The 23,578-nt window shown below is 41.0% G+C and overlaps 1 protein-coding gene across 1 annotated transcript; it reads left to right on the forward strand.

The window, feature by feature from the left end:
• Positions 1-21,509: 21,509 nt before the first annotated feature.
• Positions 21,510-23,104, forward strand: LOC149779825 (uncharacterized). The gene has a single exon (XM_089936488.1). The coding sequence runs from the start codon at positions 21,815-21,817 to the stop codon at positions 23,102-23,104; it is 1,290 nt and encodes a 429-aa protein (XP_089792614.1). The 5' UTR covers positions 21,510-21,814.
• The last annotated feature ends 474 nt before the right edge of the window (positions 23,105-23,578 follow it).

Below are 23,578 nucleotides of genomic sequence, written 5' to 3' on the forward strand. Positions count from 1 at the left end.
GCTTCTCGTGGGTCGGTGGTTCTTCCCGGGGTTTTGCCTGGTTCTTCCTCCACCATTAATACTAACCGCCATGCATAACCTATCGTGTGCTGAAAAATGGCGTTGAACCCCACAACAACAACAACATCTCTCTAAAGTATACTTCTTGCTTATATTTAACAAACATCTTATTTATGTTTAAATTACAAAATGCCTGGTGCTTCTGCTCGAAAAAGACACACAAAAAAGACGAACTGGCCTTGTGTTGCACATGAACTTAATTGTACTTTATTATGAAGAAAGTATGGCACTACAGACACATAGATTATTGAATAATGAACGCTCATGAATGCGTTGTCGTCCAAGCCCAAGGATATTAGCGTGGAATAGAATCTCAGCAAAATAAAGAGCGAACAATAGGTAATTAAAATATTTTCGTTATTCTGCCTTAATCAACATTACTACCGACCATAAAATTCTCTCTCTCTTTCTCTCTCTCTCTCTCTCTCTGGACGGTTTGACTTACTCTTTACCATCATCCTCATAGGGCCAGAGACATCGTGGTATTTCACAAGTGAAAATCCTATATTCTCGCCGTTTCATGGATGTTCGCCCTTATCTTGATACGATGGTCAACAGAGAGAGAGAGAAGAACAGAAGAGAGATAGAGAGAGAGAGAGAGAGTGGACGTGTCTTTAGATATTTTAAAATTTAATTAAAAATAATCGATTTTTAGAACCGTATAATTGGTTTAAGATACAACAACATCAACAAAGCCTTAAATACATTACATATGTGTGCCGTAACCAAGACATTTACCTTACTGTGTCGACCGGCATTTGCAACTCTGTATCATTGATTATATAACACTTTAGATAGGTCCCAAGGAAAGTGTACACATACCGTTTATTACGAATGATATTCTTGTCGGTTACTTTGTGCAATTTCAATAATTTCAATGTTGTTGTATTTTTTTTATACAGCCCAATTTATTTTTCTATCTCAGGACCGTGATCGTCTTTTTAGATGAAATACGTTATTTTCTTATTCTCAAGAAAAATATTTTTCTCCAAATATTAGGAAGGATGTTATATTTTGTTTTGGTATACCTCTTTACAAACGTTTTCACGTTTACCGGCTCTAATTATTATCTCTTTGTTTCTTTGACTACGGACGTCGCCCCTGATAAGTTTTGTCCCCAAGACGTATCGGTCCCACTAAACACAACATTGACGTGCAAAGATATAAAGAATCTATGTTGGGGTTTGGACCGTGACTTGATTGATTGATTGATTGATTGGATTTACGTCAATGCGCCCAGAAGGGCATGTGCGACGGGTTTATTCCCGTACAGCGGGATGCTAAATGTTTCAGGGGGAAGGAATTAGTGCCACATCCCCCAGGCGTTTATGCACTCAAGGAGCACTGTTAATTTAGCCGTCAGGTCGTAGGACTATATGTCTCTAACGACCTGAATAAAGGGCTTTCATGAATGGGAATGGGACCAACACACACTCATGTTAACAATGAATTGATTTAAGTCCGTAGTTTCTGTACTAGGTGTCGACCCAAGCAGTATGTAACGCTCGTTGCGATTAGTCGCAACGATGACGTCACATCGGGACATATCACTTTAGGCGGGTGGAAATTGTTCCAGATCTCCGCCGTTATACGATGTCCGAGAGAGGCAAGAAGGAAAGAACTCGGCAAGCCAGCCGTGGGTGTCGTGCACTCCCAAGAACGCCAGCCCGTACTTAGTCAAATCTAGTCCAGTTGTAATAATGGACAAAAGAAAATGACAATAATGTGTTAGCCACCTGTGCAATTGGGTCAAATCAAAACAAGTTGTAAAATTTTCCTACGTCCAAACAATCGTAAAAATTATAGTACATAGTGTACGTTGTAGATGCCCTACAAATTTTTAAAAACTAATATGTCTGGACCCATTGGTTTCTTTTATAATGGAGCAGAGTATCCTGCCTTTGGTAGTGGAGTTTCAGTGCTCCTGTCATTTCTGGTTAGTACAGTTTCTTGTTATGCTTTGGGCTTCTGTTAGGTCATAAAAGGTTTGAAGTTTGAACCGGTGGATTGACTGATCAAGTTAGTGTACATAATAGTTTTATCGAAACGGGATACCAAGCCAAAATGGTTCCCTTGATAAGAGGCAGTATTGGTAGCCCTTAGACGGGCTACTGTAGCAGAAGGAACCCGTTTTTCTTCTGCTTCTTTACATTTCTCCACGGTCCGTTTTTCCTGTCAGGTAATTTCGGGGAAATGGTAGCTGTGTAGCTTAAATTTGTAGTTAGCTGCTTCTACTAGCTGCTGGACTGCGTGGTTCTTGTAGACCTCTTGATAGAATTGTGTAAGGATTCTGATACCATGGTGACACTCGCTTATTCATTTATTTGTGCTTTTATATATGTTAGGTGTTTCATGCGCGCGTTGCACGCTTATTTGTGTCTGACTGAGGCAAGGGAGGTAGTGACCAGGAAGGCAGGCGACTATATACAGGCAGATATCCGCTCATTCCAGGGTACTGGTCTAAATGGGTGTACTTGCACGAATTTTGAGTTTTGGTTCTTGTGGCTGACATTGTTCTAAAGATGAGCTAGGTTACATTGGATAGAAAACTCTGTGCTGTTTTAGTGTTAGTATGGTCTGTATCACAGAATTAGGCCGCAGTATTACTTTGGCTGTCTTTCATGTTAAAGCTAAGAAGAGAGTAGAGAAGAATTTTTTATAAAAATAATATTTTTGTTAAGAATACGGGAACATTTGCTGAGTACTGAGGTCCCTAGGGACGTATACAAAGCGCCCGTCTGTCTATGTATATTTATCTGGTTTTAGAGAGTATTTAGGTAGGTTATGCATGTTTTGCAGGTTGTTATTTTTAAGCTAGAGGGACACCCTTGCTGAGTTCTCAGGTCCCCCAGGACCTGTCAAAGGTGCCCATCTGCGAGTGGAAATTTATTTTTAAGTGAGGTCGGGTTGTTTATTTTATGATTTTAGGGTGTTTTATATTTTTTCTCCTAGCTTGGATGTCTCTAGGAATTTAAATATGTTTTGGTAGGTCATATTTATGTTGGGGTTGTTAATTTAAGGAAATCTGGGTAAGTGGTAGGGGATCCAAATTTGTTTTGAGCTTTTTGAAATTCCATCCCAGCTTTCTGATATTTTGAGCAGCTATTGAATATATGTGGCAGGTTTTCAATGGTTTTGCAAAGATAGCAATTGATATTAGCAGGCTTGGGTCCTAGATATTGCCAAAACGTTCTGCTAATTTTGTTTTTCCGGTTACGATGCGATTGATAACGTTTTGGTCCAGACTGTTCACTTTGAGTGGTTAGATGGACTCATTGGTTTCTTGTATAATGAAGTACAGTATCCTGCCTTTGCTAGTGGAGTTCCAGTGCTCCTTTCATTTCTGGTTAATATAGTTTCTTGTTATGCTTCTGGCTTCTGTTATGCTATATCCGAGTGGGGCATTGTTAGGGTTCCCTAACATGTTTTTTTGCGACTTTGTCAGCTAGCTCATTACCAGGGATTCCTATGTGCGAGAATATCCACATGAATTCAACTATCTGATCCGCCGTGGATTATTCCTTAAGCATATAAAAAGCTCTAGCCAAGAATTGTTCTCTTGAGTTGGTGCCATGAGATTTGATGTATTCTATTACACTAAGTGAGCCACTGATGATAACTGCTTTTGGAACATTTTGGTCTTTAATCCATTTTAATGATTTTATTATTGCGCAGAACTCTGTGGTGAAAGTAGAGTAGAAGTCTGGTAATCTGGATCCCATTTGTGTGTTGAATTCGGGAATAACCACTGCAGCTGCTGTTCTGGGGGGGTTCGGTTGTTTTGGATCCGTCAGTGAATATTGTTACGAAGCCAGAGCAGGTGTCTTGTATTTCCATTGCTACGATTGTTTTCAGTTTAGATTCTTGTTCGAATTTATTTCCATAATTGGTGACTCAGGTGTTGATCCTAGGGATAGGGTTTGTCCAAGGGGCGGGGTCAGGGGAGTGAGTCTGCTCTTCTTGTAGAGCAAGTGTTGGCAGCTTTTCCCTGAGTTCTAGGATTTGTTTGCCACCGGGTGGGTTTGGAACTAGTTTGCGGCTAAACGGTTTGTTGCCTTTGCTAATGGTTACTTTTGTAGCATGCGAGTCGGGGTGATTTGTTAATCGATTGGAGTTAAGGAGGAGCATTTCCCGTCTTCTTGTTTTAATGACAGTTCACCGGTGAAGACTTGAAGTTCGTCCAATGATGTCGATGGTAGAGTGCCACTGCAAACAGATAATGCTTGCCTTTGGATGGTATCCAGTTTGTTCAGTAATGTTTGTTTCGCTGAGTTGTAAATTTGGCATTCATAAGCTAGCTTCGACCTTATAAGTGATCTATAGATGGTTAATAGGGTTTCTTGATTGGATCCCCATATTGTCCCTTTAAGATTTCTTAAGAGATTAATATCTTTATTGCAGTTTTGAATTAGTTGTTCAATCTGGTGTTTCCAAGATAGATGCTTATCAACGAACATACCAAGGAATTTTACTATTTTAGTATATTTGATTAACTGGTTTTGAATATAGATGTTGGGGTAAATTATCTGGTTATTGCGTTTAGGGGAGAAGATAATTGCTATCGTTTTTTCATGTGAGATCTTAAAATCCCATTTTATACGTCCATCTCCCTATGTTATCTAGGCTTTTCTGGATTTCTTTGACTACTTGGTTGCAAGTAGAGTTTCCTGCCCTCCAGATACCGATCTCATCAGCGAACTAGGACATGTGAACCCATTTTGTCGTTAGGTTGATGTTGTTGTTGCTGTTGCAGAGTTTAACGCCATTTTTCAGCACAAGATAGGCTATACATGGCGGCCAGTATTAATGGTGGAGGAAGAACCCGGAAAAACCCCGGAAAGAACCACAGACCCACGAGAAGCTACCGGCAAGCTTTCTCACATATCCACATTGACCGAGCCCGAGACTCGAACCCACACAGACAGAGGTGAGATGGCAGTGATCCGTGACGGAAAGCGCTTTAGACCACTCGGCCACTCGGGGCCCCCCGTTAGGTTGAGGTCAAGGTCGTTAATCATGATGTTAAATAGTGTAGTACTGACTACACTCCCTTGTGGGGTATCGTTTTCAAGGGGGTATTCTTTTGAGGTGGTGTTTCTAACTCTAGTGATTATTCTGCGACCTGTTAGAAAGTTTTCGATCCAGCTAAACATGCGTCCAGCAGTTCCGAAGTGGTTGAGTTTTGCAATCAATCCTTTGGTCCAGACAAGATCAAAAGCTTTTTCAAGATCAAGGAAGACAGCTATAAGTTTTCTGTCTGATTTTCTTTTGGAGTTGAAAGCAAGTTTGATATCCGCTTCTAGTCTTAAAAGTTGATCTGTGGTTGAGCGCCTGTTACGGAAGCCACATTGGTTTTCTGATAGGAGTTTGCTACTTTCTAGGTGATGTTTTAATCTGTTGGCTAGGATTGTTTTCATCATTTTACATATGTTATTATCGAGGGAGATGGGACGATACGAGTTAATATTATTAGGGTCTTTACCTGGTTTAGGGATTGGAATGAAATTGCTTGTTTCCAGCTGACTGATACTTTTCCACTTGGCCAAATTTGATTGAGCAGTTTTATAATGGTTATTGTAATGTTGTTTGGAAGATTTTTGTACATGATATAACCAATTTGATCTTTCCCAGGAGAGGTTTCTATTTTAGACCCTAGCGCTAATTTCCATTCGTATAGGGTGATTTCGGAATTTAAATCTGAGTTTTTGAACCCTAGGTCTTTAAAGAGGCTAAGAAGTGTGGTTTAAGCTTTCTGTCTGTGTTATCGGAAGTTCCTAGTGTGATTGGTATTACTGCTCAAGGCCGAGAAATGGTTAGCAAGTAGGTCAGCTTTGTCATGGTTGGTTGTAGCACTTTTCAGCTTAGGTGTTAAGTTGATAGCTTTCCCCCGGATAAAATTTTATTGTATCAAATACTTGTTTAGATTTAAATTTGAGGTTCAATTTGGAGCAGAAGCGTTGCCATGTTTTTTCTTTGGCTAGTTGAATGACCCCTTTAAGGTGTTTTTCTTTGTCTTTACATTGGATGAAATCTACCGAGTCTCTTGCTCGCTTATATTTGTTAAGTCCTTTTTTATTATTATCTCTTTGTGCTTTTTGACATTGATCATTCCACCATGGTATTGATTGTTTAGTTTGAGTGTTTGCTTTCTGGGAAATATTTAGGGTAGCTGCATTAAGTATAGTATCAATTACATTGTCATGGAATATTGTTATATCTGGGTATTCGAGCCATTTGGTATTAATAGCGGCTGGTATGTTTCTCAAGTCATCCCAATCAGCTTTATCATGTCATCCATTTGGGTGGGGCTTCCTGGGAGTTGTGCTGAACTGATATTTGTAGGGAGATTATGATGGGGAAATTGTCACTAGCTAATGTGTTATCTTGATCAACCCACCAGTTTGTAAGTTGGGCTAGTTTGGGTGCGCATATAGTAAGATCGATTGCTGAGAGGAAGCCATTCTCATGAGTAAGTCGAGTTTTAGACCCATCATTGAGTATGGTTAGGTTTGATTCAGCAGTCCATTCTTCAATTAATTTGCCTCTTTTATCCCTTCTACTTTCTCCCCATAGTCCATTGTGAGCATTGAATTCGCCACATATGAGTTGGCTTCCAGACTGGTTAGTGGAGCTTTGTCGATAAGATTCTAAGTTGATTGGGTTGTCATTGCCCCCTGGGTCATATATACTAGTTATTATTATATTATTCGTTCCAATGTTGACTAATACTGTGTGAATTTCAACTTTGTTATTTATTTCTATTGGCACTAGGATCGTTAATGCTTCAGAGTAGGGCAGGGAATCAATTAGAAAAATTCTAAGTCCTCCTCCTTTTTTTTCCCCATTGCTACGACTTTTGAATATGCCTTGTGAGTATCCGGAGATTTTGGGTATATGTTTCGGATTCTCTGGTTAGTGTGTTTCCTGGAGGCAGATTATGTCAGGTTTATTGATTGCATTAATGATTTTGTGCATTAGTTCAGGTAGGTTTTTGGATAGGTCCCTGCAATTTTATTGCCAGATAGTAAGGTTCTTTTTAGATGTGTTATCCACTGAGATTGGTGGTGGTTGTGGGTATGATGGTGGTCTGAGGAGTAATTGTGAGTTTAGCATGATAATGTTTGGTAACACATGAGTTTAGGTGTTCTATTATGTTTTCTAATGTGGGGGTCTGGTGCTGTTAGAGTTAATTATCTCGTTGAACAGTTCAATCCACATCTGCCAGGTAATGATGTTTTGATAACTTTAGTGGGGGATGTATGACTGGTTTTTTTTTTTTTGGTATTGTTATGGCTTTGAGTTTTTCCTGATTGCATTCCTGCTGATTTGGTTTCAGATTTTGGTACCGTTTGGGGCGGATTAGTTTTTTTGTGGAGGTGGATTTTGTTTTGTTGTGATTGGAGTTCAGAGGTTAGGTGACTTCCTTTGTTCCAGTTTGATAGAAGTTGTATTGCTGATACGTCAAAATGTTAATGAGGTTAATTATTTGATTGTCTTTGATAGTACAGAGGCATTCAGATGCTCTGGGGTGGTGTGGTTCTCTGCAGTTGGGACGTTTGATAATTCTCTTTTTACACGCCTCTCTATGTTGGTCCCCGCAACGACCGCATCTATATCTATATCGATATTTGTTGGCGTAGTGTCCCCAGTTTTGACAGTTGGTGTAGAATCGGGGTTTGCTGACAAAAGGTTCTTTTCTGTGTATTACTCCGAAGAAACCTACTTGTATCAAGGTTGTAATTGGTTGTTTTGATACTATAACTGCTTTTGTGGTGGGTAGTCCTTTACGATTTTTAAGTCGGTATGCCTTTTCTATTTTTGCACCATTCTCATTGAATTTTTTAAGCAGTGTTTGGTCATTTAGATCCTTATTATATCCTTTAAGGGTTAGTACTGATTTGAAGTTCGTATTTATTATCGGTTTGTTTGTTTAGTTGTCTGTTTTGATTCAAAGGGGGTTTTGCTGTCAGGTTTAGTAGGTTTATTTTGTATTTTGTGGTGCCTTTCGATTTTAATTCTAATGTGGCATAGGATTTCCAGTTGTACTAATTTTTCCACTTGGTTGAGCGTGCTGCAGCGAACAATTAGGTAGTAAGTTTTTGGTCTAATTAACCTAAATTGCCCACAGTGTGCTCTAGAAATGGTGCCTATAATGATGTTGTTGCTTAGGTGTGGCAGTTGCTTGTCCCTACTGCTTATGTATAACGTATGTTCCAGTGAATGAAATCTTGGTTTTACTTCCTGGTTGTTGCCTGAGGAAGAGCGTTTGTTAGTACTTGTATCATGTTTCCCAGTTTGGGTTGGAGTGGTATTGTTCTTTTTATCCATAGGAAGCTGTCCTTTACCTAAATAGGTTACTTCTTCCCTGGTGCTGTCTATAGTAGAAGGGTCTTTGGGTTAAGGGGGTTTATTTTTAGGTGGTTGGTTGTTGGTTTTATTGCCTTGATTGATCCCCGAGGGGCCTGGGGTTTGGCTGTTGTGGATTGTTTTTTGTTTTTTGGTTTATTCTTTGAGACATCCTGTTTATCATTGTTGTTGGATTTTGCTGTGTTGAGTGTGGAGGGGCGTGTAGAAGTTTGCTGTTTAGTTGTAGCTGGAGCTGTTACGTTTGGATCGGTTGCTGGATCGTTTACATTAGGTTGGTTTAGCTGTGGTTCGGGTGGGGTAATAGTGGTTTTTGGTTTTTTACTTATCAGGATGCCAATTGGTGTTTTTGATTGGGGAATTTCAAGTAGTTTGTATGTTGATAGTGTTGTTTTGACATCTAAGTGTTGGTCCAGTTCGGGGGTGGGGTGCAATTATGTGTTCCACGTATAGTGTGGGTATTGTGTCATCAAATTCCTCATATTCCTATGTCTGATCAGGGCGCTTGAAGTCTATGGGCCAGGTTGGGTCATGATCGTTTATTGCTGCGATTAACAGATAGTGTGGGGAGGTGGTAGTGAATGGTATATTTTTTGTTGGATTTGTTTTATTGAAGGGCTCAAGCTAGTGTCTAGTTTGTCCTTTTTGTATTGGGGAATAGTTTTCTATTTGGTTGGTGAGTGACATTTTTCTGATATTGTTGTCTGTCTTGTATTTTCTGGCGTTGAGCGCCATTTTGTTTGTATACTTGTTTTGAGCCATATTGTCTATTTGTTTGACTACGTGGGAATAATGATTTGTTACTATTACGTGGAGACCTCTCTTTTTTAAATTCCTTAGGGTTGGATAGTTAGAGTTTTAGGTTTAGTTAACTTTGTGTATAGATTGATTTAAACTGATGGTTTTTATTGTAAAGTTTGGTTTTATGGTCTTATTTAATTTCCTATGTAAGTTGGATTGCTTATTAATATTGTAGTAAGGAAGAGCTATCAGTTATATGCTGTAGGTATTGATTGAATTTTGTTTATTTAATTAGATTTTAACTCTTGATTAAATAGTTTATTTTTGCGTAGTGGAGATGAGAAAAGTGGACATGTTTTAGGATAATGGCGCCAATAGAATAAGATTGTTATTGTTAGTTAAGAGAAAATAGAAATATATAAGGGTAGTGTTAAGAATAATAAGTTTAAATACTTCAAGACAGCACAGAGAATGCAATTGCCCGCAGGCTTAAATTATATTACTATATTACGATCTTACTGCGTGTTCCTATCGTTCCTTTGTTCGAGAGTACCTTTGTTCTGTGCATTTCCTTTGTTCACGGCTTGGAGGGCTGCTATTCTTTTCCTCTTCTTAGTATTATTTCTTTCTTCTTGTTTTCATTTTCCTTTGTTACATGGTAATTGGTGATTGTGGTAGCCGCACTCAGTAAAACTTTTTGACATTATACACCTAGCCGGTTTTACACAGTAAACAATTCAAGCAAATTCAGAGATGGTTTTCCTGGACCGAGACAAGGAAATCCCAGTCAAGGGGTAGTAGTGAATAGGGACACTCTAGGAAAGAGGGGACTTCCATGTTAAAAAGGGTATATCCACTCTGGGGACTATGTAAAATTTAACATAGGAGAAAAAAATATCCACTCTGGGGACTATGTAATTTAACATGGGAGAAAAAAATATCCATTCTAGGGACAAGGGGAATTGAACATGGGAATAGAGTTTGGGCCTGTCTAGGGACAAGGGGAATGGAACATGGGAATACTGTGTGGGCCTATCTAGGGACAAGGGGAAATGGAACAGGGTCGGGACCCTATTTTAATACGGTCCCGACCTGATGGGTCTATGGAAAGGGAACATGCAAAAAATTGAAACAGGGAGGGGGCTAGGCAATTGTGTGGATAGTATATTTGGGGTTTGTTTTTTTCCTCTTCCCTGTGTGTGTGTGTGTGTGTGTGTGTGTGTCTGTGTGTGTGTCTGTATTCGCGTACGTTGTGTAGATCGTATATTTGGTTGTGTTTTTCTTCTTCCTCCCGAGTGTGGATAGTATATTTGGGGTTTGTCCGCGTTAGCGACGTTGTGTGGATAGCATATTTGGGGTTTTTATGCGTTAGCTACGTTGTGTGGATAGTATATTTGGGGTTTGTACGCGTTAGTGACGTTGTGTGGATAGTATATTTGGGGTTTGTACCCGTTAGCGACGTTGTGTGGATAGTATATTTGGGGATTGTATGCGTTCGGGTACGTTTGTTGGATAGCATATTTGGTTTTGTTTTCCATCCCTTCCGTGTGAGTAGTATATGGGGTCACCCTAGCGTCAAGGGGACTTACCATGCAAAAACAGTCGATGAACTCTGGCGTCAAGGGGAATTTAACATGGGAAATTTTAACATGGATGGAACTGTAGAGCGTCAAGGGGAATTGAACTATTTATACTACAACTTGTGGGTTATTCCTTTGGAAAATCCCACTATCTTTTTATAGCCTCAGCTTGAGTGACGTTCCTTTTAATGAACTCTAATACATATGTATAGCTAAAACCTGTGGAAAACCCCAAGTCCATATTTATAGTCTCAAAATTTCCAGCGTCAGTGACGTCACTGTACTGAACACTAGGGGATAAATGTCAACAGTGTTGCAAGTGGCTGACCTGAATACGCGCCACTGTAGGTAGGTAGGTAGGTAGAGTGTATTTGATACGGATAAAGTGAGTTTTATAGGAACAAACAGAGGCCAATACACACACACACACACACACACAACGTACGCGCGCAGACATACACACACACACACAGAGGGAAGAGGAAAAAAACAAATCCAAACATACTATCCATACAAACGTACCCAAACGCATGCAATCCCCAAATATACTATCCACACAACGTCGAGAACGCATACAAACCCAAAATATACTATCCACACGAGTAGTATATGGGGTCACCTTAGCGTCAAGGGGACTTACCATGCAAAAACAGTCGATGCACTCTGGCGTCAAGGGGAATTTAACATGGGAAATTTTAACATGGATGGAACTGTAGAGCGTCAAGGGGAATTGAACATGGAAATTGAACAGGACCGGTACTTTAACGTCAATGGGACTTTAATGTTAAAATATGGGGTTTGCACTTTGTCGTCAATGGAAATTGAACATGGGAATGTCACCTGGATGTCAATGGGAATTGAACTTTGGGTGACGTCATGAGGTTTATAGGGTCAAAACATTTTATAGGGATTTTAATGTATTTGTAAGGACAAAGGGTAGATAGGGACAAACATACAAATACACATTTAAACACACAGAAAAGACGACAGAAATGTTCTAAAACAAACCTCACAGAGAGAATAGAGGCTCAAAAAAGAAAAGTCTATTGTATGGGTTCAAAACATTTATTCAAGTATATACATGGGCTCTCTGGCCTGTGCTTTGGTCTAAGCACTATCCATTTAATACATAAGCATTTCTACATCAAACAAACCTATTTGCTAGTTATTTAGTTCTTGGCTCTAGTAAACCTGTTTACATTTAATGTTCATTTATAAGGAAAAGCTAACACAAAACAAGTAACATGCAATCAAATAGGACAAAGTTCATGTTTCTCTCTCTCTATTCGTCTCACACGTTGTTAAAAATCTGGTCAGCTAGCACTTGTGTCCCAGCGTAGATATTTCCCATCACTTAATCCGTTTCATTCGTAAATCGGCTGTTATATCCATCGTGCTAGGTACACTTATCAGTAAGCAGATCAAGTGCAGTCATCGTCTTCTTCCCATGGAGGTACAATGTATACCATATGAATGGTTACTTTTCCTTCGTTGATGTCAAATTTTCCTCTCATCGACTGCACGTCTTCAATAGCCCTCAAAGGTTTGGAAGAAGTTATTTCTGCAGGTGTGTTAAATCCGAGACATACAGGTGAGTTCAAACTGTCGTGATACATAGATAGGCTCAAACGACCTCGATCTTTGACTTGGCAATGACATTTGAGTTCCTCTAACAGTGAGTCAAGTAGGTCCGTAATGAAACCTGCTACTTCCTCGGCTGAAATGTCAGACGCGAAGTCTCTAAATTTCACCGTGTAGGTGTAAGTTGTCGTTCTAAATTTTCTTGAGGTCGCTGTCTGAGTCATTTGGATGCTAAAATACTCCTGTAGGTCTACTGAATCCTTTCCCTTCTTGGACGCACTTTGCTGTGACGGTATGGTAGTGAAAGAGGTCAGTGATGTTTGTTCCTTCTCTTTTTTCATCTGCGTAGAGTGATTCATCTTTCTCGTTGCTTGTCCTCGCAATGAAGTGTCGTTCTTGGAAGTCGTCCCTTTTTATACTGGGTGATATCAGTATGTCCATAAGGTAAAGTTTTGTGGTCTGGAAGTTTCACTGGTTGCACGTAGTTTGTCATGGCGTTAGTACATAAATAACTAAGATCTGTTACTGCATTGGTGATGTGATAGTGAGGCAAAGAATCACACCCGAGTTTCTCGTTGGACTTGAGTCTTACGCTCTATACTTGCTGTTTGAAGGGATTCATTTTTTCTCGATTGGTCTTAGTAGTGACAATGAACTGTTGGTCTTGGACGTTGTCCTTTTTTATATGCTGACCAATATTGATGTGACCGTACGGCAAAGTGAAGTGGTTGGGAAGTCGCACTCGCTTCTGGTACACGATTTGATAGACTTTTTCCAAGGGTCGACTGACGATGTGGTGAGTCGGTAAACGTACAATCTTGTTCGGCTGGTAGGTGGTCACTTTAAAGTTTGCATCCTCTCCAGACTGCAAGGCTTTTTTCAATACGCCAAAGTTGACCACACGACTGGTACGATAATTCAGAGTCAATCCTTTCACTTTACACTCTGTGTGCACTTCTCCTTGTGGGTCCCGGTATTCGTAGCCGTAATTTTTAGGACCGCCACTCGCGAAACTTAGAATCTTGGTCGTCAGGATGTTCGTCTGTCCAGGCTCCTAAACGGTCTCCTTCGATGTTAGGGTGTTGCTGACCCGGTCGATCGATGTAGATGCAACTGTCCGTGTCAAAGTACAGGACGCGATCCCCTAACAGTTCTAAAGTTTCGTACAATTCTAAGCGAGCATGAGCTGTCACGTAAGCCACAATGATGACATTTCCAAATGCGTCGTCTTGTACAAAGTCCAGATCTTCTTCGTAATTGACCAAGATCAAATCCTCGCGAACGACGTCCACGTGTTTGATGAATTTGGTTTTGTCGTGAATCATCTGGAAGTAGCGGGAAGGTTCTGTCAAATATTCGGTCTTGGGCAAACACGGTCGTTGTGCCATTTTTCTCCACAAGCAATTTAACATCACTTTGGCAAACGATCGCCTGCCTTCGTTTTTCTCTATGTGGTCTAAAGTGATGCCTTCTTGTTCCCGGTATTTCTCTTTGAATTTTATTTGATCTTCGGGAGTGTAACACCAGGAAGCATAGCCGCTGGCTTCTTGCTTCAGTTTCAAAAAGGCATCCACGTAGTCTGCGAAAATGCCTTTCTGAGTGGGGTCACCCTTGTGGTATTGTTCTGTCTTGGGAAAGTGGCAAATTTCGTACACTTCTAACAGTTGGTATCCCATGTCCATAGCTTTGAACAATTCTACGCTGACCCAGGTTCCCGTCAAGGCCCGTTCTTCCTGGGTGTGCTGACAAGGCTGATCTTGGTTGCACGTTTCGGCACAAGTACGGCACAAGGGAAACATCAGTTTGCCTTGACAATGGTGAGGTAAGACGGGATGATATAGGTTCGTGGGAGGCAAAACTTTGCACTTGATCAAGCCTTCGTATTGTCGAATGTTGGCCAGGTCGATGTGTTCCGTCAGCAATCGCGGGTGCCCTGTAGGAAAGTGACAATATTTGCACACGTAAGGATACAGCGAACACACATCCAAGTATTTGATTTCTTCTCCTTTCTCTTCGTCGGCTTGGTACAGCAAACAGGTGGCATTGGTCCTTCCTCCGTACAAACTATCCCTCGGGTTCAGGGGGTCCATCAGCTTGTAACTTTCCACGACACGTTTAAACTCGGGATCGATTTTCAAACGGTGATCGTATTCGTGTTCCCACATTTCCACCACTTGGTATCCTTGCTGTTCTAACTTCAAGCGTCGCTGACAAGTATCCTCGTACAGGTCTTCCATGGTCCGTTGTAAAAACTGATTTTTAGTGTCACGATCAGGGTAGCAGACGGGACATCCGTGAAATAAGCAACCGTTAAACTCATACACGATCTTGGGGTTTTTTAAGTCCCAGCCATCGACCGAATACGTTCCGATGGTCTTTTCGCCTCCTCCGTTGCGGGCATGCTGAATCCATTTGCCTTCCTTGTCGCACAAGTAATGTAACCAGCGTAGGGCTTTGACCGAGTATTGACGTTTGACATAGTTGGTCGTTTGAGGACTGATGACAGACACGGTCTTTTGAGGCATGAATCGTTGGCGGTACACTAAGGAACACGCTTTGGCAATGGTGCAAGCTTCTTTCAAAGGATCGACCCCTCCGTGTTCCATGAACAGTTCTCGAAATTTTCCACAGCAACGTCGTAAAATGTGCGCGTCGGAACGACAATACTTTAACATTTCTTCACAGAAGAAATGCGCTTGTCAACTGCTGAGATTGTGCCCCGCGTGTGGACAAGGCATACGTACCAATAGTGCCAAGGCACACGTATGTTCAGGAAAGAAAAAATGTCACATTTGTCACCACATCGTGGACTTGGAACATCAATGTTACATGCAAAAATACCAACCCCAACAAGAGGAAGATGACGGTCACAAGAAGAAGAAGAAAGGCAATTTCATCTTTTTCGATTTCGAATGCATGCAAGAGACTGGCATTCACATTCCTAATTTCTGCGTGGCTCATCGAGCGTGCGAGAAGTGTATTCAAGAACCTATCTTCAGTTATTGCCCTCACTGCAGCAAAATTCTTGGAGGGCGTGAAAAAATCTTTCGAGGACCAAAGACGCTAGACGATTTTGCCAAATGGGTCTTAGACCCCATCGACAAGACATGGAGCAAAGAGACATCGAACGTTACCGAGATTGTCATCGCCATGCCACAGTAATGGCTCACAATTTCTCCGGATACGATGGACAGTTTCTTTTGAGGTACTATACGGAACATGGCACCGAACGTCCTAAAGTCACTTTGAACGAAGCCAAAATCATTTTCATGCAAGTGGGACAAGTGCAGTTTAAAGATTCGATGAGTTAGTTGGCCATGCCTTTGAGTCGAATGCCGAAAACGTTTGGAATGACAGAAATGGCTAAAGGTTATTTTCCTCACTTTTTCAATACGGAAGCCAATCAACATGCCGTTCTACCCCATTTGCCTGAGGCTCACTATTACGACCCCGACAACATGCGTACCGAACAACGAGAAGATTTCTACGCTTGGTACCAGGCTCATGCCTCTGACCCCTTCGACTTTCAGGAAGAAATGTTAAAGTATTGTCGTTCCGACGCGTACGTTTTACGACGTTGCTGTGGAAAATTTCGAGAACTGTTCATGGAACACGGAGGGGTCGATCCTTTGAAAGAAGCTTGCACCATTGCCAAAGCGTGTTCCTTAGTGTACCGCCAACGATTCATGCCTCAAAAGACCGTGTCTGTCATCAGTCCTCAAACGATCAACTATGTCAAACGTCAATACTCGGTCAAAGCCCTACGCTGGTTACATTACTTGTGCGACAAGGAAGGCAAATGGATTCAGCATGCCCGCAACGGAGGAGGCGAAAAGACCATCGGAACGTATTCGGTCGATGGCTGGGACTTAAAAAACCCCAAGATCGTGTATGAGTTTAACGGTTGCTTATTTCACGGATGTCCCGTCTGCTACCCTGATCGTGACACTAAAAATCAGTTTTTACAACGGACCATGGAAGACCTGTACGAGGATACTTGTCAGCGACGCTTGAAGTTAGAACAGCAAGGATACCAAGTGGTGGAAATGTGGGAACACGAATACGATCACCGTTTGAAAATCGATCCCGAGTTTAAACGTGTCGTGGAAAGTTACAAGCTGATGGACCCCCTGAACCCGAGGGATAGTTTGTACGGAGGAAGGACCAATGCCACCTGTTTGCTGTACCAAGCCGACGAAGAGAAAGGAGAAGAAATCAGATACTTGGATGTGTGTTCGCTGTATCCTTACGTGTGCAAATATTGTCACTTTCCTACAGGGCACCTGCGATTGCTGACGGAACACATCGACCTGGTCAACATTCGACAATACGAAGGCTTGATCAAGTGCAAAGTTTTGCCTCCCACGAACCTATATCATCCCGTCTTACCTCACCATTGTCAAGGCAAACTGATGTTTCCCTTGTGCCGTACTTGTGCCGAAACGTGCAACCAAGATCAGCCTTGTCAGCACACCCAGGAAGAACGGGCCTTGACGGGAACCTGGGTCAGCGTAGAATTGTTCAAAGCTATGGACATGGGATACCAACTGTTAGAAGTGTACGAAATTTGCCACTTTCCCAAGACAGAACAATACCACAAGGGTGACCCCACTCAGAAAGGCATTTTCGCAGACTACGTGGATGCCTTTTTGAAACTGAAGCAAGAAGCCAGCGGCTATCCTTCCTGGTGTTACACTCCCGAAGATCAAATAAAATTCAAAGAGAAATACCGGGAACAAGAAGGCATCACTTTAGACCACATAGAGAAAAACGAAGGCAGGCGATCGTTTGCCAAAGTGATGTTAAATTGCTTGTGGAGAAAAATGGCACAACGACCGTGTTTACCCAAGACCGAATATTTGACAGAACCTTCCCGCTACTTCCAGATGATTCACGACAAAACCAAATTCATCAAACACGTGGACGTCGTTCGCGAGGATTTGATCTTGGTCAATTACGAAGAAGATCTGGACTTTGTACAAGACGACGCATTTGGAAATGTCATCATTGTGGCTTACGTGACAGCTCATGCTCGCTTAGAATTGTACGAAGCTTTAGAACTGTTAGGGGATCGCGTCTGTACTTTGACACGGACAGTTGCATCTACATCGATCGACCGGGTCAGCAACACCCTAACATCGAAGGAGACCGTTTAGGAGCCTGGACAGACGAACATCCTGACGACAAGATTCTAAGTTTCGCGAGTGGCGGTCGTAAAAATTACGGCTACGAATACCGGGACCCACAAGGAGAAGTGCACACAGAGTGTAAAGTGAAAGGACTGACTCTGAATTATCGTATCAGTCGTGTGGTCAACTTTGGCGTATTGAAAAAAGCCCTGCAGTCTGGAGAGGATGCAAACTTTAAAGTGACCACCTACCAGCCGAACAAGATTGTACGTTTACCGACTCACCACATCGTCAGTCGACCCTTGGAAAAAGTCTATCAAATCGTGTACCAGAAGCGAGTGCGACTTCCCAACCACTTTACTTTGCCGTACGGTCACATCAGTATTGGTCAGCATATAAAAAAGGACAACGTCCAAGACCAACAGTTCATTGTCACTACTAAGACCAATCGAGAAAAAATGAATCCCTTCAAACAGCAAGTATAGAGCGTAAGACTCAAGTCCAACGAGAAACTCGGGTGTGATTCTTTGCCTCACTATCACATCACCAATGCAGTAACAGATCTTAGTTATTTATGTACTAACGCCATGACAAACTACGTGCAACCAGTGAAACTTCCAGACCACAAAACTTTACCTTATGGACATACTGATATCACCCAGTATAAAAAGGGACGACTTCCAAGAACGACACTTCATTGCGAGGACAAGCAACGAGAAAGATGAATCACTCTACGCAGATGAAAAAAGAGAAGGAACAAACATCACTGACCTCTTTCACTACCATACCGTCACAGCAAAGTGCGTCCAAGAAGGGAAAGGATTCAGTAGACCTACAGGAGTATTTTAGCATCCAAATGACTCAGACAGCGACCTCAAGAAAATTTAGAACGACAACTTACACCTACACGGTGAAATTTAGAGACTTCGCGTCTGACATTTCAGCCGAGGAAGTAGCAGGTTTCATTACGGACCTACTTGACTCACTGTTAGAGGAACTCAAATGTCATTGCCAAGTCAAAGATCGAGGTCGTTTGAGCCTATCTATGTATCACGACAGTTTGAACTCACCTGTATGTCTCGGATTTAACACACCTGCAGAAATAACTTCTTCCAAACCTTTGAGGGCTATTGAAGACGTGCAGTCGATGAGAGGAAAATTTGACATCAACGAAGGAAAAGTAACCATTCATATGGTATACATTGTACCTCCATGGGAAGAAGACGATGACTGCACTTGATCTGCTTACTGATAAGTGTACCTAGCACGATGGATATAACAGCCGATTTACGAATGAAACGGATTAAGTGATGGGAAATATCTACGCTGGGACACAAGTGCTAGCTGACCAGATTTTTAACCACGTGTGAGACGAGTAGAGAGAGAAACATGAACTTTGTCCTATCTGATTGCATGTTACTTGTTTTGTGTTAGCTTTTTCTTATAAATGAACATTAAATGTAAACAGGTTTACTAGAGCCAAGAACTAAATAACTAGCAAATAGGTTTGTTTGATGTAGAAATGCTTATGTATTAAATGGATAGTGCTTAGACCGAAGCACAGGCCAGAGAGCCCATGTATATACTTGAATAAATGTTTTGAACCCATACAATAGACTTTTCTTTTTTGAGCCTCTATTCTCTCTGTGAGGTTTGTTTTAGAACATTTCTGTCGTCTTTTCTGTGTGTTTAAATGTGTATTTGTATGTTTGTCCCTATCTACCCTTTGTCCTTACAAATACATTAAAATCCCTATAAAATGTTTTGACCCTATAAACCTCATGACGTCACCCAAAGTTCAATTCCCATTGACATCCAGGTGACATTCCCATGTTCAATTTCCATTGACGACAAAGTGCAAACCCCATATTTTAACATTAAAGTCCCATTGACGTTAAAGTACCGGTCCTGTTCAATTTCCATGTTCAATTCCCCTTGACGCTCTACAGTTCCATCCATGTTAAAATTTCCCATGTTAAATTCCCCTTGACGCCAGAGTGCATCGACTGTTTTTGCATGGTAAGTCCCCTTGACGCTAGGGTGACCCCATATACTACTCGTGTAGATAGTATATTTTGGGTTTGTATGCGTTCTCGACGTTGTGTGGATAGTATATTTGGGGATTGCATGCGTTTGGGTACGTTTGTATGGATAGTATGTTTGGATTTGTTTTTTTCCTCTTCCCTCTGTGTGTGTGTGTGTATGTCTGCGCGCGTACGTTGTGTGTGTGTGTGTGTGTGTGTGTGTGTGTGTATTGGCCTCTGTTTGTTCCTATAAAACTCACTTTATCCGTATCAAATACACTCTACCTACCTACCTACCTACAGTGGCGCGTATTCAGGTCAGCCACTTGCAACACTGTTGACATTTATCCCCTAGTGTTCAGTACAGTGACGTCACTGACGCTGGAAATTTTGAGACTATAAATATGGACTTGGGGTTTTCCACAGGTTTTAGCTATACATATGTATTAGAGTTCATTAAAAGGAACGTCACTCAAGCTGAGGCTATAAAAAGATAGTGGGATTTTCCAAAGGAATAACCCACAAGTTGTAGTATAAATAGTTCAATTCCCCTTGACGCTCTACAGTTCCATCCATGTTAAAATTTCCCATGTTAAATTCCCCTTGACGCCAGAGTTCATCGACTGTTTTTGCATGGTAAGTCCCCTTGACGCTAGGGTGACCCCATATACTACTCACACGGAAGGGATGGAAAACAAAACCAAATATGCTATCCATACAAACGTACCCGAACGCATACAATCCCCAAATATACTATCCACACAACGTCGCTAACGGGTACAAACCCCAAATATACTATCCACACAACGTCACTAACGCGTACAAACCCCAAATATACTATCCACACAACGTAGCTAACGCATAAAAACCCCAAATATGCTATCCACACAACGTCGCTAACGCGGACAAACCCCAAATATACTATCCACACTCGGGAGGAAGAAGAAAAACACAACCAAATATACGATCTACACAACGTACGCGAATACAGACACACACACAGACACACACACACACACACACAGGGAAGAGGAAAAAAACAAACCCCAAATATACTATCCACACAATTGCCTAGCCCCCTCCCTGTTTCAATTTTTTGCCTGTTCCCTTTCCATAGACCCATCAGGTCGGGACCGTATTAAAATAGGGTCCCGACCCTGTTCCATTTCCCCTTGTCCCTAGATAGGCCCACACAGTATTCCCATGTTCCATTCCCCTTGTCCCTAGACAGGCCCAAACTCTATTCCCATGTTCAATTCCCCTTGTCCCTAGAATGGATATTTTTTTTCTCCCATGTTAAATTACATAGTCCCCAGAGTGGATATTTTTTTCTCCTATGTTAAATTTTACGTAGTCCCCAGAATGGATATACCCTTTTTAACATGGAAGTCCCCTAGTCCCTAGAGTGTCCCTATTCACTACTAGGGGTTATATTATTTGCTTGAGTGTTTAGACGTATAATGTAAATCTGCGACTGGGATTTTCTTGTCTCGGTCCAAACCCCACCGTAGATTATTTTTCTCACCCAATATTTTCCTTTAAAGCAGGGGTGTCAAACTCAATCGCTCAGCGGGCCAAAACTCAAATCACACGTAAGGTTGCGGGCCGAACAGGATAAACATTCAATAAGCGGAAAATTAAACCTTTTTTAAACATTAATATAAATTAAAACAGAAAAAAGTTTTAATAATAAAAAATCATTGGCATACCCATTTTCGCTCTTATGCCAATTTGGCAGAGCTGGATGTTTGGCAAGGCTGCTAATTAGGGAATTTGATTTGCACTTTATATCGCAGGGCCATTTAAAAATATTTTTGCCTAAAATTCTCTCTCTGGCCGGATATAATTGTACGCCGGGCCTGATGTGGCCCGCGGGCCTTGAGTTTGACCCATGTGCTTTAAAGTAAAAAGAATTCGTCACTAGTGTTCACGTCCAATGTTTGCATGCGGCGCATGAATATAAATATGTTAATGAGGGCTGTTATGTGACCGTTGCGTCCGAAGTTCACAGTTTATACGCCTGAGCAAAGAAAAATAACAACATAAAACGTCGCATAATAATGAGGCATTATCACATTTAATATATCAGATTGTGAACGGCGAGAGTTAGTTACCTTGTGTTAATTGGTGAGTGTACATATTAATTTACCGCAGAATCAAATGCCTGTAAGTGATTTCAGTGTTGTTCGCGATTTCTTCATACTTTATTGATAAAACGTCAGACTCCTGTGGATGAATGTACACAGAAAGATGAGCCATTGTGAGAAACCATTTAAACGTGAATTATGTGATGAGTTTAGGTCAAGTCTATAGTGGAAATCTGAATTAGCACACAATGGAAGCTACTGGAGAAAACACACTTGAGTGTGAAGTTTCTGACAAAAGATTTCATGACAGTGGAACTTTAAACGAACAAATGAAGATACAAACTGGAGAAAAACCATTTAAATGTGAAGTATGTAGTAAAATGTTTGGTGCCAGTGGAAATTTCAATCTGCACATTAGGATGCATACTGGAGAAAAACCATTTAAATGTGAAGTATGTAATAAAATGTTTAGTGGTAGTGGACATTTGAAGCAGCACATGAGGATACATACTGGAGAAAAACCATTTAAATGTGAAGTATGTAGTAAAATGTTTGCTGTTCTTGGAAATTTGAATCGGCATATAATGATGCACACTGGAGAAAAACCATATAAATGTAAAGTATGCAGTAAAAGTTTTGCTGCCAGTGGACAATTGAATTTGCACATGATGATACATACTGGAGAAAAACCATTTAAATGTGATGTGTGTAATAAAAGGTTTAGTGACCGTGAACATTTGAATCGGCACATGAGGATACATACTGGAGAAAAACCATATAAGTGTGAACTGTGTAGTAGAAGGTTTAGTCGGAGTGGACCATTGACTTTGCACACAAGGATACATACTGGAGAAAAACCATTTAAATGTGAAGTGTGCAATAAAAGGTTTCGTTTTAGTGGAGCTTTGAATCAGCACATGATGGTACATACTGGAGAAAAACCATTTAAATGTGAAGTATGCAGCAAAACGTTTAGTACCAGTGGAAAGTTGACTCATCACTTGAAGGTACATACTGGAGAAAAACCATTTAAATGTGATGTGTGTAATAAAAGTTTTACTGACCGTGGACGTTTGAGTCGGCACATGAAGATACATAGTGGAGAAAAACCATTTAAATGCGAAGAGTGTAATAAAAGGTTTAGTGGGAGTGGACCTTTGACTTTGCACATGAGGATACATACTGGAGAAACACCATTTCAATGTGCAGTGTGTAATAAAAGATTTAGTTTGAATGGAAATTTGACTCGGCATATGATGGTACATTCTGGAGAAAAACCATTTGAGTGTGAAGTATGCAATAAAAGATTTAGTTGGAGTGGAGTTTTGAATCGGCACATGAAAATACATACTGGAGAAAAACCATATCATTGTGAACTATGTAATAAAAGGTTTAGGACGAGCGGAGATTTGAATCGGCACACGAGGATACATACTGGAGAAAAGCCATTTAAATGTGAAGTCTGTAATAAAAGGTTTAGTGAGAGTGGAGCTTTGAATCAGCACATGAAGATACATACTGGGGAAAATCCCATTTAAATGTGAAGTATGTAATGAAATAGATGAAAATCTAGGATGAAAATCTACAGATGCACATGGGATTTACATATTATTGGTAAGCACCGCTCCGGTGGCCTAGAGGTTAGAGCATCCGTCTCTGATGCAAGAGGTTGTGGGTTCGATCCCCAGCTGCATCATACCAGAGACTTATAAAAATGGTACCAACAGCTGCCTTGTTTGGCGCTCAGCATCAAGAGGTTAGTGTTAGGACTGGTCGGCCTGGTGTCCAGATAATATGACTGGGTGGGCATAATGCTACTTGTCTGCATCCTAATGCCCCAGAGCTTGACATCACTAGAAACTGCTACACAGCTGACATCATAGCGATATGACTGAATAATTAAACATTAAAAATCCAAATCACACACACACATATTAGAGAACAAAATATTTAAATGTGAAGTATGTAGTAAGTGTGGGGTATGTAATGAAAGGTTTAGTGACAGTGGATAT

The sequence above is a fragment of the Sinohyriopsis cumingii genome, chromosome 16, assembly GCF_028554795.1.
Source record: "Sinohyriopsis cumingii isolate HCF-2022 chromosome 16, ASM2855479v2, whole genome shotgun sequence".
NCBI classification, from domain to species: domain Eukaryota; kingdom Metazoa; phylum Mollusca; class Bivalvia; order Unionida; family Unionidae; genus Sinohyriopsis; species Sinohyriopsis cumingii.

Excerpts from the sequence above, each read along its gene's own strand:
- LOC149779825 (XM_089936488.1), top strand. The coding sequence starts at position 21,815 with ATGGAAGCTACTGGAGAAAACACACTTGAGTGTGAAGTTTCTGACAAA.